General features: G+C 36.7%; 1 protein-coding gene across 3 annotated transcripts in view; it reads right to left on the reverse strand.

Moving 5' to 3' along the window:
* XPO4 (exportin 4) overlaps positions 1-18,866 on the reverse strand; it is a 125,824-nt gene that overhangs the window by 95,865 nt on the left and 11,093 nt on the right. For all 3 annotated transcript variants that reach the window (XM_070239450.1, XM_070239452.1, XM_070239451.1), the window contains exon 2: positions 707-812. In XM_070239450.1, coding sequence (XP_070095551.1) covers positions 707-812 — 106 coding nt within the window. The remainder of the gene's footprint in view (positions 1-706; positions 813-18,866) is intronic.

Raw genomic sequence — 18,866 nt, forward strand, 5'->3', positions numbered from 1 at the left:
ATTAAGAGAAACAGCCAACAATAATCAGATTATAAAACAACAATGACCAATGAAAATTTTCTATTATTGAAAAATATCGAAGAAACAGAAGACTCTCTCTCTATGCATATATATGTCTCAGAAAATGTCATCTTTGGACAAGAGTTACAACTTCTGTGATTATTTTTAAAGGAAAGAGATCATTTCTGTACATGTGTCAGATATAAGGTACTCATTACACATTTTTTATAAGAGTAAACATCAAGATATACAGTGATAACCTACACAGAACTGATATTATTTGCTAAGTAAGCTGAGTACAAACTATATGGCAAAAAAACCTAAAAGAAAGAAATTGTGGAAATCTCCAAAAATATTCTTAATTTTAAAACACTGAGATAAGACATATTGTACATTTCCTATAATAAATTAAATCGCACTTGAAAACAACTGAAAAATATTAGATTTTTTTTCCCTCACCATTACCAGCTTTCATATTATGGTCAATAATAGAATAAATTATTGAACACTCTATTTAGGGGGAAAACATCCAAAGTGAAAACAAAGTTTTTTGTCCAGCTTTACGGAATATCTTTAAAGACACTTCAGCAGAATGATTATTAATGGAAAATTATAACTGTACGAACCTGCTTATTTTAAAATCAATTTAAAATATTAGAAAAACTAGATTTGACTATGCAAAAATACTTTTAAAGTGACTACTTACCCAAAATATGCTTGCAAACTGCAAATGGTGATTTTGATTTCCTAAATGATAAGAATATGTGCTCTGCATGCTGGCGTTGTTCATTATTGACCATGGAAGGTGGTGCCTTGAGAGTTAAAAAACAAAAACAGAGTACACTGGTTTAATAAGAAAGCTTGAACAATAGCAATCCTTTTACCCACAACAAGAGAAAATACTTTCACTTCTGGGGGTAGGGCATAGGCAATGGGAAGACAAATTTTTGTGTAAATTTTTTTAGGAACTATAGCATAAAACTTTATAATAAATATTTATAATATAGTTTCAAGAAAAAAGAAGAAATTCTGGCAAGGTTTGGGTCAGAATACTTTAAAGTTGTCTACATTTTAGAAAGATTGATACTTATCTAATATTTTTTGTTTTTTGGGTTTTTTTTAAAGATTGGCACCTGAGCTCACATCTGTTGCTAATCTTCTTTTTTTTTCCCCTTCTTCTCCCCAAAGCCCCCCCAGTACATAGTTGTATATTTTAGTTGTAGGTCCTTCTGGTTCTGCTATGTGGGACGACATCTCAACATGGCTTGATGAGCGGTGCTAGGTCCGTGCCCCAGGATCTGAACTGGCGCAACTCTGGGCCATGGAAGCAGAGTGTGCAAACTTAATCACTCAGCCATGGGGCCAGCCCCTGCATTTTTTTTAACATAGCTAACTTATTGCCTTTTATTCCAACATATACCACTCTAACTAACTTGACCAAATTCACATAATTTCTAAATTCTTCAGCACTGGTCAAACAGTCTAAAGTTACTAAAAATTGGTTTCTAAAGAAGTAGTCAGATAATTCTACCTCAAGTTTTCTAAAATCATCATTAAACCAGAAAAATTAGAGAACAGTAAAGTTTGAAATTTATGGAACTCCTATCTGAATAATAAACTAATCAGCCAGAAAAGCCAGACTTTTATCTTAACAAAAACAGCTTCTAAAGTCTATCCATGTTTTTAAATTCCATTTTGTTCTAACAATCTTTCATCTAAAGATAATACTCTTCTGAACCAGACCCACCTAAAACATACATTCCCAACATATGGTTTGGTTACATGTGACCTACTGAGACCTATCTTAAGAGAAGGGAAAGAGACTGCTTGTGTAGCCAAGCAATCAAAATACAGAATTCTCAATTTGGGAGGAGAGAGTAAGGGTAGATAATAGAACAATAAGCCTTTGTTACTGTAATCAATATAAAGTAGAGAAATCATAAATTCAACTATATTCAAAGAATCTGGAAGATGAAAGATTTTGAAACCAAGTATATTAGATCAATATTCTTTACAAACTACATCAATTATACAACATTACTAACTCTAATTTCAGTTAAAACAGTTAAAAAATATGAACATCCAAGAGAAATGAACTAACTTTGACACTCTGGCCTAAAGAAATTCTTACAATGAGCACTGAAGCCAGCTCAGACTACTATTCCTAATGATATAGCACCCTCTACAGCTCTCTAGATAAAAAGGAAAACACTTCCATTAAAGAATTGTGTTAAATTCTTTAATACATTTTTAAAAATGGATTTATTAATAAAATACTGTGAACAGCTAACTATGCTAAATATAAATATTTTTGTCCTTTCATTTGCAAATTCTTCAATCCCACCACTTCATGCCCTAATTCAACAAGTTGAGTTTGTGTTTTTACAAGATACTTCATCACTAATACCTGCTGACTACAACCTGAGTACACAGCATATTAGTAAACACCACTACCACATCCTATACTGTGATGAAGACAAATTGACTATGGATTACCCAGAGAATTTCTGAATCATACACTCTTTCTCCAGGAATCATACATTCTTGAAAAGCACTACACATGCATAATTTTGCAAATTAACAAGCTAGTTATTCAACAAACCAAAACAGTTCCTAAAGCTGATGATCTTTGGATACCCTGATATCCGCACACTTAATAAAATCTAGATCTGAATATAATTTTAATATAACAAAAAACGATATTCCATTTAAAATATCAGATTTCATAAATAATAAATTATAATCTAAAAATTAGTTTATATTAATCACCTGGTTGAACATTATCATACAAACAATAAAATCATTAAGTCAATACATTAAATAGCAATATGGTATTCACTTTAGTTTCCCAAAACCAAAACTTTAAATTCTTTCTTCTTGAAAATGACTGGGCAATGGTTTCCCAATAGCAAATTATCTGCATCAGAAAGTCCTCAGGAACTTTTTTGTAAAAAAAACAGACTTCCAGCGCTGAAAGATTCAACAAGCTGGGAGTCAAAAACCAAAAATACGTATTTTTCCCTTAAAGTTCTCCAAGTAGCAATGACCTATAAAACCTTTACGTGTCAAACTCCTTCCTCTTCAGAAATCAGAACTCAGCTTTCAAAACCCTGCTTTAGCGCCCCCTTCATCAGCCTTTCCTGACCCTCCTCCTGTGGGCCTGAGCACAAATGGGGTCTCTATCCCACCTCACACGACGCACCACTTACCCAGCTTATCACAATGTAGTGTAAGGATTTATTTGCTCCTCTTTCCTTTTCTCTATTAGTTTGTTGTTGTTGTTGTTGTTGTTGTTTGAGGAAGATTAGCCCTGAGCTAATAACATCTGCCGCCAATCCTCTTCTTTTTGCTGAGGAAGACTGGCCCTGAGCTAACATGCGTGCCCATCTTCCTCTACTTTATATGTGGGACACCTACCACAGCATGGTGTGCCAAGCAGTGCCATGTCCACACCCGGGGTCCAAACCGGCAAACCCCTGGCCGCCGAAGCGGAACATGCGATCTTAACTGCTGCACCACCGGGCTTGCCCCTCTCTATTAGTTTTTGACACCAGGGGCTTTATTTTACTCATCTCTAAATTCCTAGGGCTTAGCACATATAAAAGAGAGAAGCAATAATAATAATATCAACAACTAACAGTTACTGAGTAACTCAGCATTGCAAGACATTATTTTCCATAGATAGATAGACGGATACAATCTCATTAATTCTAACAACCACCCTACGAGGTAGGTCTTATTATCCCCATTTTACAGATGAGGAAACTGAGGAATGGAGTTATGCTCAAGGTCAAGTAGGAAGCAGAGGTGGAAACTGACCCTGGGGCCCTAACTCTTTAACAGAAACTACCCTTAGGTGGCTCCACATTATGTAAAACTCATCATGCTTAACGCTCAGGGGGGTAGAAAGGAAGCAAATCTCCCCTTAAAAGTCTTCCCCTAGGGGCCAGGCCAGTGGCACAGTGGTTGGGTTCACACATTGCACTTCGGTGACCCGGGGTTTGCCAGTTGAGATCCCGGGTGCGAACCTACACATCGCTTGTCAAGCCATGCTGTGGTGGGCATCCCACATAAAAAGTAGAGGAAGATGGGCACGGATGTTAGCTCAGGGCCAATTTTCCTCAAAAAAAAAAGCACTTCCTCTAGACCCAGTATAGACATTAGTGTTTTATATAACCTGTGAAGTTTCAGTAAAGAAATAATAAAGAAGTCTTTTTGTATTGCCTGTTTATATTCTCTCATTGTCACTAATAATGAAAGCTTTAAAAGAGCTCACACTGCATAGAAGAATCAAATGAATCAGAGGAGCCAGAAGCAACAGGAGGTGGTAGGAGAGAACAGTGACGGTGAGAAAGGAACGAGCAGGAGACCAATTCCAGGTACTTCAGGAAAATAAAGGCAAGGATAGGGCAAGCTTGAAAGATGTTTTAAGCAGTCATACAAGCAGAAGACATGAGGCTCACAAATTCCTAACTCAGTATAGTGGTGTTTCTGGCCCCACCATTCACCACGCCACTGGCCTAACCCAGCCACCTTCAATTTACAATACTCTCCAAGAAACAGCATTAGTAGCTCAGAGCCCAGAGAATCTAAAGTGGGAACTCTGGAGATTATTTACTGATGAATGGATTAAATGACATATTTAATGAGTTTTTAGTAGAGAGAGAGAGAGAGTGTGTGTGTGTGAGTATGAGTGTGTGTGTGTGTGTGTGAGAGAGAGAGAGATCAAGAGAACCAAAGTTCCTAAATAATTTCTATTCAAAAGTACTTACTGAGGGCTGACTATATGCCAAGCACCATGCCAGAAGCAAGGGATACAAAAGTGAGGAAAACAGTCCCTGCCCTTACAGAGTTCTGAATATATTAGAAAAAACAGTAATCAAATAGTCACACAAATAATTTTAACAGTCTATAATTTCTGCCTCTATTAACTGCATTCTGGCTTCTTCCCCCTTCGTGCTACTAAACTTGTCCTCAAAAAGTCAGGAATCTGGGGCCAGCCCCACGGCTGAGTGGTTAAAGTTCTGCATGCTCCACTCTGGTGGCCCAGGTTCACAGGTCCGGATCCCAGGTGCAGACCTGCTCCACTCATCAGCCATGCTGTGGAGGCATCCCACATACAAAGTAGAGGAAGACTGGTATAGGTGTTAGCTCAGGACTTAAAAAAAAAAGTCAGGAATCTCAATTGTCAAATCTTATGGAACCTTTAGATTCCTTCTCTCCCTAGGCAGCTATAATGATAACTTTTATTGCTGTTGTTAACAACAACAATAGCACCATTTATTTGCCATGCAGAGTGCTAAATACTTTACGTTACATTCTCTCATTTAATCCTAGCAAAATCCCTGCAGTAGGAATTATTTCCTCTTTTACATACAGAGAAACCGAGATTCAGAGATTGTCACATGCCCAAGATCACAAAGTTAACAAGTATCACAACCAGAATTTGGTCTTAAGTCTGTGAGACATCAAAGCCCATGATTTGAAATTCTTTTAAGTATTATTGTTGAGGATACATAGTTGGGTAAACTACTCTCTCTCAGATAGTTACTAGAGAAATCTGAATACTAATATTTTTGGCTTACTATAAATATCATTATTTATAAGACCATGAAAAAACAAAAGTAAGGATATCAGAATCAGATTGAAAAATCATGCACGACTTGTAGACAGGAAATAAGCTACAAAAATAGAAAAGAAAACTTGTTTTGAAGTCATGCCATAGAGCTCATATTAAGGATTTTCTTAGCTCTAATTCCTCACTCATCTTTTAGAGCATGGTTTAGTGTTCAACTTAAAAAATCAGAGATGTAGCACCCAAAAACCATGTATACAGTAGTCTTTGATTCATTCACTGAAGAGTTTAGATAAGATTTTGCTCAAGTTTCAGTTTTCCCTCTTTAATCATTCCTTAGACCTTTGGAACTTACCACTGCTCCTATCTAAATTTAAATCCATAACACAAAATGATACTTTGTTACTTTAAATTTATCATACTAATATTTCATAATATTCCATGAAGAGTAAATTCCAGATCCTGGATCTTTCCAGCTTAACAAATTTGAGAGATACTGCCCTTGTAATTTATCTCGTGATTCCCTAGCATATATCCCAAAGCTGTCCTTTCAAGTTTGTTTTCCTCCGAAACCTCTTACCTCATTTTGACATCCATCACTCCTTTCTCTCAGGAAATGACCTTATTTTTACTTTCTAAAAGTAAAAGCCTTCCTGTATGATGAGCTCCTTTATGTGTCTTCCTTTTCAAAATCTCTCTTCATCCCAATGTTCTCTTCCTATCACCTTCCCCAATTTCTTACAAAATATTCCCTCCCTATAACTTTCTCTTAGATCTGAGTCCTCCTCCCCTCCCCTTTCCCCCCCACTTCCCTTGCCCTCAATTGAGCACCCCTCCCTCTCCTACACATACCTCATTTCCTTCCTCATCTCTTCTCACTCTCTATCTTATCTTAAAGTTACCCTTAGCAGTGGCTCCCTTCTTTCTGCTTACAAACAGGTCTATCCTATCTTAAAAATCCCTTTAAACATTCTTTCAGTTGCTTTAATTAAAAGAACAGGAGTTCAAATCAGAAAGACTTCGTTTCTAATCCCATCTCTGCAATATAGTTGGGAAACGTTGGGCAAGGATACATCTCTGCACGTCAGGGTCCCCATCTAATGATGCTAATGAAAGCATGTCATAATTCATAAGAGAATTGCAGTTAAAAATGTATATACATAGGTCTCCCAAAATTAACCTACAATAATTAATACAATTCCAATTTTAATCTCAATAAGGTTCATCTCAGAAGAAGACAAGGTGATCCTAACATATGTAAGAGAAAGGCCAAAAAGAGTCAAATTAATTTGGAAAAAGGGACTTTGAGGGCATTATACTAAGTGAAATGAGTCAGACAGTGAAAAACAAATACTATGTGATCTCTCTTATACGTGGAAGCTAAAAACAAAAACGAGTTCCTCAGATACAAAGAACAGATTGGGGGGGGGGGAGGTGGTGACAAGCAAAGGTACAAAGGTCCAGTTATAAAATAAATAAGTCATGGGATGTAATGTACAGCATGGTAACTATGGTTAAAATGCTGTATTGCATATTTGAAAATTGCTGAGAGAGTAAATCTTGAAAAGTTCTCATCACAAGAAAAATTTTAACTATATATGGTGACAGATAACTAGACTTGTGATTATTTCACAATATATACAAATACAGAATCATGATGTTGTAAATCTGAAAATAATATAATGTTATATGTCAATTATATCTTAATAAATAAGTAAATTACACTTTAAGGTTAAAAAAAAACAAGGGCAGGCCCAGTCACATAGTAGTTAAGCTGGCACACTCCGCTTCAGCAGCCTGGGGTTCACAGGTTTGGATCCTGGGTGTGGACCTATACACCGCTCATCAAGCCATGGTATGGCAGCATCCCACATATAAAATAGAGGGAGACTGGCACAGATCTTATCTCAGGGCTAACCTTTCTCAAGCAACAAAAGAGGAACAGTGGCAAGAGATGTTAGCTCAGGGTGACACACACACACACAAAAAGATTTAAAAGTGAAAAGCAAAACTTTAAAAAACTATTAACAAAACATTAAGAAGAAAATATAGCAGAATATGTCAGAGTAGCATTTTTTAAACAATAAAGGCACAAATCCTTTTTTAAAATTAATAAATTCAAGTATATTAAAATTATAACCTTCTAAACTTAGCCATAAATGATAGACTAGTTACAGATTAGAAGCGAAAAACTGCATTGCATATAATTAACAAAGGATTAATATTCAGAACATAAAAACTCCCACAAAAGAGTAAGAAAAAGACAACTTATAGCAGAAACTGACAGCTACCTCCTCAATCTTCACCTTCCACTCCTTCCTTAGTAATAGAACACAAACGCGATGTACCCAGCCAAATGGCATCTCCCAGCCCCCCTTCTAGCCAAAAGCAGCCAAGGGATTCAGTTCTGGCCAATAAGAAACAAAGTTTGGGGTGGGGTTTCCTGAAGGGAGCCGATTCCGCTGGAAACCCATTTTTCTTGTGTCCCTGGATCTTCTCTCCTGCTCCCTGGAAAAGGATATGATGGCAATAGTTCTACTGATCCTCTTGGACCATAAGAAGACTTCGAAAATGGAAGACACCAGCTAAGAAGAGCAAACAAAGCAGCAGCACCAGCAGCACGAGTCCCTGAACGATACTCTGGAGCCACTAGGCCACCTTTAGATTGCATAACTCCATACTTTATGTGAGAGAAAATAAACCTTTCTCTTTTTAAAGACACTGTTTTAGAGTTTTCTGTTATATACTGCCAAATCCAATCCAAAAGAATACACAATGCAACAGAAAAATGGCCAATGAACAGCAGGCCAGATAATTCAGAGTAGAAAGCAAAAAATGGCTAACAAACATGAATGAAAGAAGTAAATGGCAGGACAGGCACAATATGTTATTTATGTGAAAGTTTTAAAACTCAGTAAGTATATATAGTGTATTAGTTACCTCTGTGGGCATAGTGTAAAACCATGGAAAGGAAGGATAAACAACTTTAAAATTGTGGTGATCTCTGTGGAGGAAGAAGCAGAGGCTGGAGAATGGGATCTAAAAGAGACCCAAAGCGGCTTCAATTATATCTGCCATGTATAATTTTTTTTAAAGATAAGTAAACTGGCCATATTAACATTTGCTAACCTAGGAGGTGGACACATGGGTATGATTATATGGTTCTAGGTACTTTTCCATTTATTTGAAACACTGCATTTTTTCAAATGAGTAAGCCTTCCATTCCTGATGGTACTGCTGACTAGATACTTTGAAAAACTCTTCTGCTAAAACCAAATAAAAACAGATAAAATATTTTAAATTTTCTAAAATGTATTGTTAAGCTTACAAGAAATTAAAGGCATCCTCAGAAGCTAAAAAGGAAGCAAAAGCAGCGATGCAAAGATGAAAGCAAGCACTCATGTATTTACCCTAGAGACAAACGCAACCCCGAGGGACCTCGAGTCTCCATTCTGACAGCTACTCAAGGTATAACAGACAACAGATACAGCCGGGGCCCACCTAAGGTAGGGATCTCACAGGACATTCCCCACATAAAGCTGGGATCCTCAGTATAACGGTAAACCACTGTAAAAAAAAAAGAAAGAAAGAAAGAAAGAAAAAGGAAGGAGGAGGAAGGGAGGGAGAAACTTTCCAGTTTGGATGTTAACAACAGATGAAAGAGGGAAAAATTACTTCAGACAACTGATAACCATGAGTAGGCCTTTAAATAGGGTTCTCCCACCATTTCAACAGGACCCATGTGGTCCAGAAAACTTTCAGCCAATAAACTCAAAATAGTCCTATGTTAGTCGTGCACCTAGGCATTTGGAGTAATACACCTTAATCTAGGCTTCAGAGTTTTCCAGAAACATTCCCAAGAGCTAATATTCAAAATTTTCTAAAGACATGAGGAAACAAGCCACCATAAGTTTCAGAACAATAAATCAAAGAATCAGAACAACAAAACTCAATGATAGTGGAAATGTCAGAAACATCTGTTTTAAAAAGATTCGCACAACTCAACAATAAAAAAACAAACAGAACTCAATTAAAAAATAGGCAAAGGACTTGAACACACATTTTTTTCAAAGAAGATATACAAGTAGCCAATGAGGCACATGAAAAGATGCTCAACATCACTAATCATTAGGGAAATGCAAATCAAAACCACAATGAGGTGGGGACCAGCCTCGGGGCCTAGTGGTTAAATTTGGGCGTGCTGCATTTCAGGGGCCCAGGTTTGCAGGTTTGGATCGTGGGCACAGACCTACACCACTTGTCCGTGGCCATGCAGTGGTGGCATCCCATATACAAAACAGAGGAAGACTGGCACAGATATTAGTTCAGGGCGAATCTTCCTCAAGCAAAAAGAGGAAGATTATGAGCTCAGGGCCAATCTTCCTCAGCAAAAACAAAAACAAAAACAAACTACAATGTTACATAAGAATGGCTAACATCAATAAAACAGGTAACAAGTGTTGGGAAGGATGTGGAGAAACTGGAACCCCTGTCCACTGCTGGTGGGAATGTAAAACAGTGCAAAAAACTGCAGCCACTTGGAAAACGGTATGGTAGTTCTTCAAAAAATTAAACATAGAATTATCATACAAGACAAAATTTCACCTCTAGGTATATACTAAAAAGAATTAAAGGCAGTACTCAAATAGCTTGTACACCAATGTTCATAACCATACTATTTACAATAGCCAGAAGGTGGAAACAACCAAGTGTCCATTGATGGATGAATGGATAAACAAAATGTAATATATAAATACAATATAACATATTTAGCCTTAAAAAGGAATGAAATTTTGATACATGCTACAACATGGATGAATCTTGAAAACATCACACTAAGTGAAATAAGCCAGACGTGAAAAGCCAAATACTGCATGATTCCGCTTACAGGGTACCTAAAAGAGTTAAATTCACAGACAAAGAAAGTAGAAGAGTGGTTACCAGGGGCTAGGGGACGGCAGAATGGGAAGTTATTGTTTAGTGAGTAACAAGTTTCAGTTTGGGATAATGGAAAAATTCTGGAGATAGTGGTGATGGTTGCACAACAATGTGAAACTACTGAAAACAGTGAAATTTATGTTGTATTTTACCACAATTTAAAATATATATATATATATATAAGGAGCAAGATAACACAACAGAACTTTTAGGGGCAATATAATAGGAGAAATTTAAATATCAATAGACATATATGTTGTTTGGATGGTAGTTACATGGTTACGTATAACTGTCCGAACTCATAAACTGGACACCCAACATTGTACATTTTATTGTATGTTAACATGCCTCAATAAAAATGTTAAAAACTCAATGGACAGATTAAAAGGTAGATTAGACACAGTGAGAAGAAAATTGAAGATAGATGCAAAAAAGTATTGAAAATGCAGAAAGGCACAGAAGTTAAAGAGCCTTGGAGGACAAAGTAATGGTCAATTCTCTGTCCTACTCAGAGCCCCAGGAGGCTAACTGGCAGAGACCATATCACGCTGGCTTCCTCACTCTCTTCCCTCAGCCCCAGGGGCTCCTTTTCTCCACCAAAAGCTACAGCTCCTATGAGGCTTCTCTCCTCTGCCGTGAAGGGTCTCAAATTCTCCCCTCACCCTCCCTGCTCTTGCAGGCCCGGGAATGGCTTCACTGTGCCTTGTGGTTCCATTACACCCAACCCCTCCCCAACCCTCTGTCAAGAATCCCCTCTTTAACTCTCTTCAATTACCCCTTTGAGCCCTCTGCCAGGATCCTGACTGACACAGCATGGAATGAGGATGGGAAAGATAAAGATTCAAAACAATAATGGCAGAAAGTATTCCAAAATCGATGAGAAACACTAAGCTCCAAATCTGAAAGCCCAATTAACCCCAAACAGAACAAAAAGGGAAAAAAATCATATTACTGATGTCACACTGAAACCAAAGAATCCAAAAACCAGAGAAGATCTTAAAAGCAGCCAAAGAAAAAAGATACAGATTACCTTCAAAGAACTAACAGACTGACAATGACTTCCTAGAGCAATGAGAAGTCAAACGAGAGAAAACAGAGCAACATTTTCAGACTCCTGAGAGGAAACAACTTTTAACTCCCCACCCCACCCTGACCCGACCAAGGAAGATTAGCCCTAAGCTAACATCTGCTACCAATTCTCCTCTTTTTGCTGAGGAAGACTGGCCCTGAGTTAACATCCGTGCCCATCTTCCTCTATTTTTTATATGTGGGATGCTGCCACAGTCCACGCCACCGATCTGAACCAGTGAACTCCAGACCCCCCCAGAAGACAGGCACGCGACTTTAACCGCTGCACCACCAGGTAGACTCCAAGGAAACAAGTTCTAACTTAGAAATGTATATCCAGGGAAACAATCTTCCAGGGATTAAAATGTAATTGAAGACATGTTCATGCAGATAAAAACCAGGAGAGTTTATTACCAAAACACTCTTTCTTTAAGGAAATTCTAAAGGATACACATACTTCAAGACAGTTAGTGATCCCAGATGGAAAGTCTTGAATGCAAAGGACTATGAGTAAAGAAATTAACTACGTGAATACACCTAAACAAATACTGATTGTATTTAAAAAATAATTTGTGAAATTTAAAAAAGACGATTAAAATTTTGGATGATGATAGCACATAAATCAAGAGAGTTTTTAAATTCTTCTACTATTCTAGCTGAGACAGAATATACAGATTAACTTTTGACTAAATTGAGTATGCATGTTAAAATGTCTACCACGGTCAATAAAAGAATCAAAATAAAAAATAAAGAACATATATTATGATATTCAAACTATGGAATGAAAAACAAAACATCATCAAACCCTTGGGCTGGCCCAGGGGCATAGTGGTTAAGTTCACATGCTCCACATAGGCAGCCTGGGGTTCGTGGGTTTGGATCGCGGGCACAGACTTACACATCACTCACCAGGTCACACTGTGGCAGCATCCCACATACAAAAAATAGAGGAAGACTGGTACAGATGCTAGCTCAGTGACAATCTTCCTCAAGCAAAAGAGGAAAATTGGCAACAGATGTCAGCTTAGTGCCAATCTCCCTCACAAAAACAACAATAACAAAAAGATTATCAAACCCCAAAAGAACGCAAAAGGAAGCACACATACACATATACACAAAATAAGATAATATAAATAAATCATGATTTACCAGTAATCACAAATAAATGCAAATAAACTAAACACTCTAGATAAAAAACTAAGATTGTCAGTCTGGATGAAAAACAAAACCCAACTTCATGCATACAAAAACAAGAGCATGGAAAGGGCGAAAGAAAAAGGATGGAAAAAGTCATGCTAAGCAAATTTTGATCAAAAGCAAGTTAATGAAACTGATGTAGCTATGACAACATAAGAAAAAAGGAGAATAAGGCAAAATGCTACTAAAGAGAAGTGGTTCATCTACTAATCATAAAAGGGTCAATTAAAATGGGATGTAAATAATACATAGCCTCAAATATATGTAGAGAAAAAAATGACAAGACTACTAACAAATCCACTAACACATCTCTCTAGGTAACTGCTAGTTTCTGGAGACAAAAAGATTTAACAAGTTTACCTCAATAGACATATATAGGTTGCACCTTTAACTGGATATCACACCTTCTTCGCAAACACACACTGAACAAAAACTGACAACATATTAGGCCATCCACAGGGCATGTCCAAACAAACTTTAAATAACTGGTATATACATGATACATTCTCTGACCACACACCAATTAAGGTAGAACCCGATGTAACAAAAATAAAAACTAGAAAGATTCAAGGATGAAAGGAGAAATCATAATGGAAAACATTCAGAATTGACCAGAAATACTTCACATCATAAAAACCTATAGTAATCAAGGGGCTGGCCCCGTGGCCGAGTGGTTAAGTTCGCGCGCTCCGCTGCAGGCGGCCCAGTGTTTCGTTAGTTCGAATCCTGGGCGCGGACATGGCACTGCTCATCAGACCACACTGAGGCGGCGTCCCACATGCCACAACTAGAAGAACCCACAACGAGGAATACACAACTATGTACCGGGGGGCTTTGGGGAGGAAAAGGAAAAAATAAAATCTTTAAAAAAAAAAAAAAAAACCTATAGTAATCAAATAGAGTAGTAGCGGAAAATGGGTAGTCTTAAATGCTTACATTAAAAATTAAGAATATTAAAACAAATGAGCTAAACATCCAACCCAAGAACTTAGAAAAAAATTGAACTTAGAAAAATAGCAGAACCCACCCAAAGAAAATAGAACGAAGGAAAAAATAAACAGCAGAAAATGATGAAACAGAAATTACATACATAAACAACAGAGATAAACAAAAAAGCCAGAAGTTGCTTCTTTGGAATGACTAATAAAACTGATAAAACTGTACCAAGATTAATCACAGAAGGGAGGTAAAGGGAAGAAAAACACAAATTATGAATAAGCAAGATTAAAAGAGATTGTAACTACAGATGGCTCAGATAACAGATATTAAAATAACAACTTTATGGTGACAAATATAAAAATGTATGTGATATGGACAAATCCCTAGAAAAATATTTCAAAACTGACTTAAGAAGAAATAGCTAAGCTAAAGAGTCCTGCATCTATTAAATGAAATGAAGCAGTATAAATTATAGTAGTCCCCCCTTATCTTCGGGGGATACATTCCAAGACCCCTAGCGGATGCCTGAAACTGTGGATAGTACTGAACCCTATAGATACGGTTTCTTCCTATACATACATACCTGTGGTAAAGTTTAATTTATAAATTAGGCACAGTGAGAGATTAACAACAAAAACTAATAATAAACTAGAACAACTAGAACAAGATACTCTGGTAAAAGTTACCATAGATCTTAGCAATCTGAGCATACAATTCTTTTTCTTTCCTTATTAAGTTGAGAACTTTCACATTTTCACTTTAAGGAAGCACTTTACAGCTTCTCTTTGGCATATCTTGCCAGCATCACTACTTTTGCACTTTGGGGCCATTATTCAGTAAAATAAGGGGCACTTGAACAAAAGCACTGCAATACCGTGACAGTCCATTCAATAACCAAGACGGTTACTAGGTGACTAACGGGCGAGTGGCTCATATAGTGTGGACACGCTGGACAAAAGGGATGATCCACATGTGGGGCAGGACAGCACAAGATTTCATCAGACTACTCACAACGGCACACAGTTTAAAACTTATGAATTGTTTATTTCTGTAACTTTCCATGTAATATTTTTGGACCAAGGCTGATGGAGGGTAACTGACAACACAGAAAGTGAAACTGTGGATAAGGGTGGACTACTGTAGATTTTCTAAAAACTACACGTTAAACTCACTGACCCGGACGATTTTACCAAACAGCAGGAAACAAATAATTCCAATCCTACACAGATTTCAAGAGAATACAAAAGAGGGAACACTCTTCAACTCATTTTAGGAGATTAGCATGAATACGCCACCACCAAACCCAGATGCGAGGATAGTGTAAGAAACTTCTAGGTCAATCTCATTCACGAACACAGATGAAACAAATCTTAAGATAATTCGTATGCCATATCCAACAATGGAATTTTTAAAAATAATAAAGATAATAATGTACACTGTGACCAAGTTAGTTAATCCCAGGAATGCAAAACTGGGTTAACAATAGAAAACCAACTAATATCTTTCACCACATTAACATATTAAAAGAGAGAGATTATCATAAAAAAATGCAGAAATGTTTAATAAATTAAGATTCATGACTAACATTTTAGCAAAGTAGGAATGGATGGAAACTCCCTTAACCTGATGAAAAGAATTTACAAAAAAGCTAAAGCAAATATCATACCTAATGTTGAGACAATAAACATATTCCCTTAAACTGTCAGTAACTATTAGTACACTATCAGGGTCCACTGGACTCAATTTTTGGGATTTTTTTAAGCACTTCTATTTATTTGTAATGCTTGATATTTCACAATTTTTATTTTTTTCTTACAGGTCTTCCAAAGAATAAAGAAAAATTTTATTTTTTAAAAAATGGAATAAAACTCATTCTAATTGGAAGTCACTTATGGATCCCCTGGACTCTTTCGTAAGTCTAAGATATATAATAAGATCTTAGTGATATTTTTTCTGTATCTTGAAACATTTTGGTATCTCATCAGAACTCATCAATTATTCCCCAATATGCTAAGAAAAGACTAAAATAATAAAGTTAAAAAATAAGAAATGAAGTCACCTAGAAAAGTGATGCAATAGCAAAATAAATCAACACTATTACCTTATCCTCAGTATTTTCTACTACACTGCTCAAAGTACAGCATGACCTTTTAAGAAAGTGTAAAAGAAATCTGGAAACACCACCTCTGTAATCTTTCTTTTGCATTTCACTGAATAGTGTTGAGAATTCAAAATTTTTCATTTTCCACCCAAAATGACAAAGAGAAGAAAACTGCCAAGGAAGGACATTTCACAATTATGAGGCGAATCAGAAGAATGAAAAAACACGAATCTAGCAGCACTCTAGACCTGCACTGTCCAACACCGCAGCCACTAGCCACAGGTGGTTATTTAAATTTAAACTAGGTAAAGTGAAATTAAAAGTTTAGGCCTTCAGTCGCATTAGCCACATTTCAAGTACTTGAAAGTCACATGTGGCTAGTGGCTATCACACTAGAACATTCCTATCACTGCAGAAAGTTCTAATGGACAGACACTACTAACGATGACAAAATTGATCATCTAAGTGTAGTCTCAGACCTCGAATCTTCACATCATGATATTCTAGATCAGCAGTTCTCAACAAGGCAATTTTGTCCCTCAGGGGACATTTGGAAACGTCTAGAGACATTTTTCAGTTGCCACAACTGGGGAGTGCTATTGGCAACTAGTAGGGTAGATATGCTGCTAAACATCCTACAATGCACAGGCCAGCCCGCAACAACAAACTCTGCCTTTGATGAATTTTCTCAAACTCAAGAATCAATGAATGAACAGCGTACTTCCAAGGACAAAAAGGAAATATGGTATTCTCACCCAGTCAGTCATTACACAAGAATTACTTCATTACCCAATATTCTGTGACAAGAATCTAAATCAATTTGTTTTACTAAAAAGGATACGTGGCAGTATTCTTTACTCTTTTATGATGTCTGCACAAAAATTTGCTTGATATAGTTCATAAGTGGATGAACGTTAAAGGCAGATATGTATATAAAGGTGATGAAAAAATTCACTGCCTTGATCATTCTAATTGGTGTTTATAAATCTAAAAATGAGAACGATGTATAATTATGAAGCAAAGAATATGGCCATCTTCTCTTCATCAATATTATGTGCCATCAATGTTTTCAAAAGTATTTTGATGATTCTAGAGCAAGAAAAAGAATCAGAATAACAGAGCAGACCCTATTAAAGATGCATTTGATACCTGGAACCAGTATTGCAGTTGGGAATGCAACCACCAGACGTAATGATAGAACCTATGAGAATTATCTGAAATCTGGAATTAGTAGCGACAAATCAGATGAATGCAGAGAGACACAGCTACACTCTAGACCTGTGTTGCCCAATATGTAGTCACTATCCAAATGCGGCTATTAGATTAATTAAAATTGAAAACTTAGTTCCTCCATTGCACTACCCACATTTCAAGTGCTCAATAGTTACATGTGGCTACTGGCTACCATACTGAAGAGTGTAGATACAGAACATTTCCATCAACACAGAAAGTTCTATCAGCACTACTCTAGAAGAAATTTAATTAACTCAACAAATATTTGAGTGCTTTCCTATTAAGTTACCTTGATTTATGTGCTTTGATGCAATGTTATTTGATACATTAAAGTACAAAGTCACAAGGGGTCCACCCAGTAGCATAGTGGTTAAGTTCATGCACTCCACTTTGGCGGCCTCGGGTTCCTGGGTTCAGATCCCAGATGCGGACCTATGCACTGCTTACCCATCCATCCTGTGGCAGGTGTTCCACATATAAAGTAGAGGAAGATGGGCACAGATATTAGCTCAGGGCCAATCTTCCTCAGCAAAAAGAGGAGGATTGGCAGCAGATGTTAGCTCAGGCCTAATCTTCCTCAAAAAAAAAAGTAACAAATAACACTTATGGAATACTTCCTATGTGCTAGGCACTAGAAATACATTTTCCTTTTAGTGTAAATGAAATCATTTAATCTTCAGATTAACTCCCTGAGGTAGATATTAATTATTATTTTCCTACTTCAGAGATGAAAAAACAGACACATAGCTTCTTTAACGTCATACAGCTAGTCAAGGGGGAGCCAAGATGAATCCAGATAGTCTGGCTCTACACTATGTTATATTGCCTTTCAACTGCTAAATTCAATAATTTTCCACGTGTGCTTACTATAATATACCAACAGGGTAATTTTTCTAATATCTCATCTGATTAGGTCACTATCTTACTACTGTTGTTTTCTAATTAGTTCTCTAGTTCCTGCCACAAAACCACAAAATAAAGATAAACCAGCTTTCTAAAATTATTAAATTTATTCAAAGTTTGGGGACAAACAATTTTATATTAAAACACAGACATATATTACAGATTAGCATAAAATTTCTACTAATTTTTTAGGATAAAAAAGAAATTTTGAGCTTATACAAGCTGTTTGGGGGTGCTCCCCAGCTTCCCCCAAATACATATTCACTCTCCTTTAGCATAAGAGTCATTAAAAAATTTTTTTAAGCATATTAATATATCCCCTCCTACCTTGGCTTTGTTCAGAATCTCATCATCTCTTTGAACAATTTCAACAGCCTCCTGTCTCCTCACATCTTGCTTCTGTTAGATCAGATTTTCACACTGATGCCAGTCACATACTGACATCACAGATCTGACACATCACACTACTGGGTGAATTCAAGCTAATTATTATGGCAAATCAGACCTTAAGATAAGCTAGCCCCTGCCTATTTCCCTAGGCTCATCTCACTACTCCCACTTGCTTCCTCATTTATTCATTCATTCTTTTCATTCTGAATATTACTGAACAACTGCTATGTGCAAACAAGGTCCCTAAACTAATACACATTAGAGTCTAGAGACCAACATTTATTAATTAATCATACAAATAAATGTAAAATTTCAAATGCAGTAGGTATTATGAAAGAACTACACAGTGATCTAAGTATAGGACAGGTTAACTTCACCTCTCAGGGAAGTTAAGGAAGGCTTTCCTGAGAAAGTGACTATAGAGAGATCTGAAGGACTAGGTAAGAGAAGGAGAGCATTCTAGGCAGACAGAATAGTATTGGAAAGGTCCTGTGGCAGGATGGAGGACAGGAGAAGGAAGGA

Source organism: Equus caballus, chromosome 17 (genome assembly GCF_041296265.1).
Source record: "Equus caballus isolate H_3958 breed thoroughbred chromosome 17, TB-T2T, whole genome shotgun sequence".
NCBI lineage: Eukaryota > Metazoa > Chordata > Mammalia > Perissodactyla > Equidae > Equus > Equus caballus.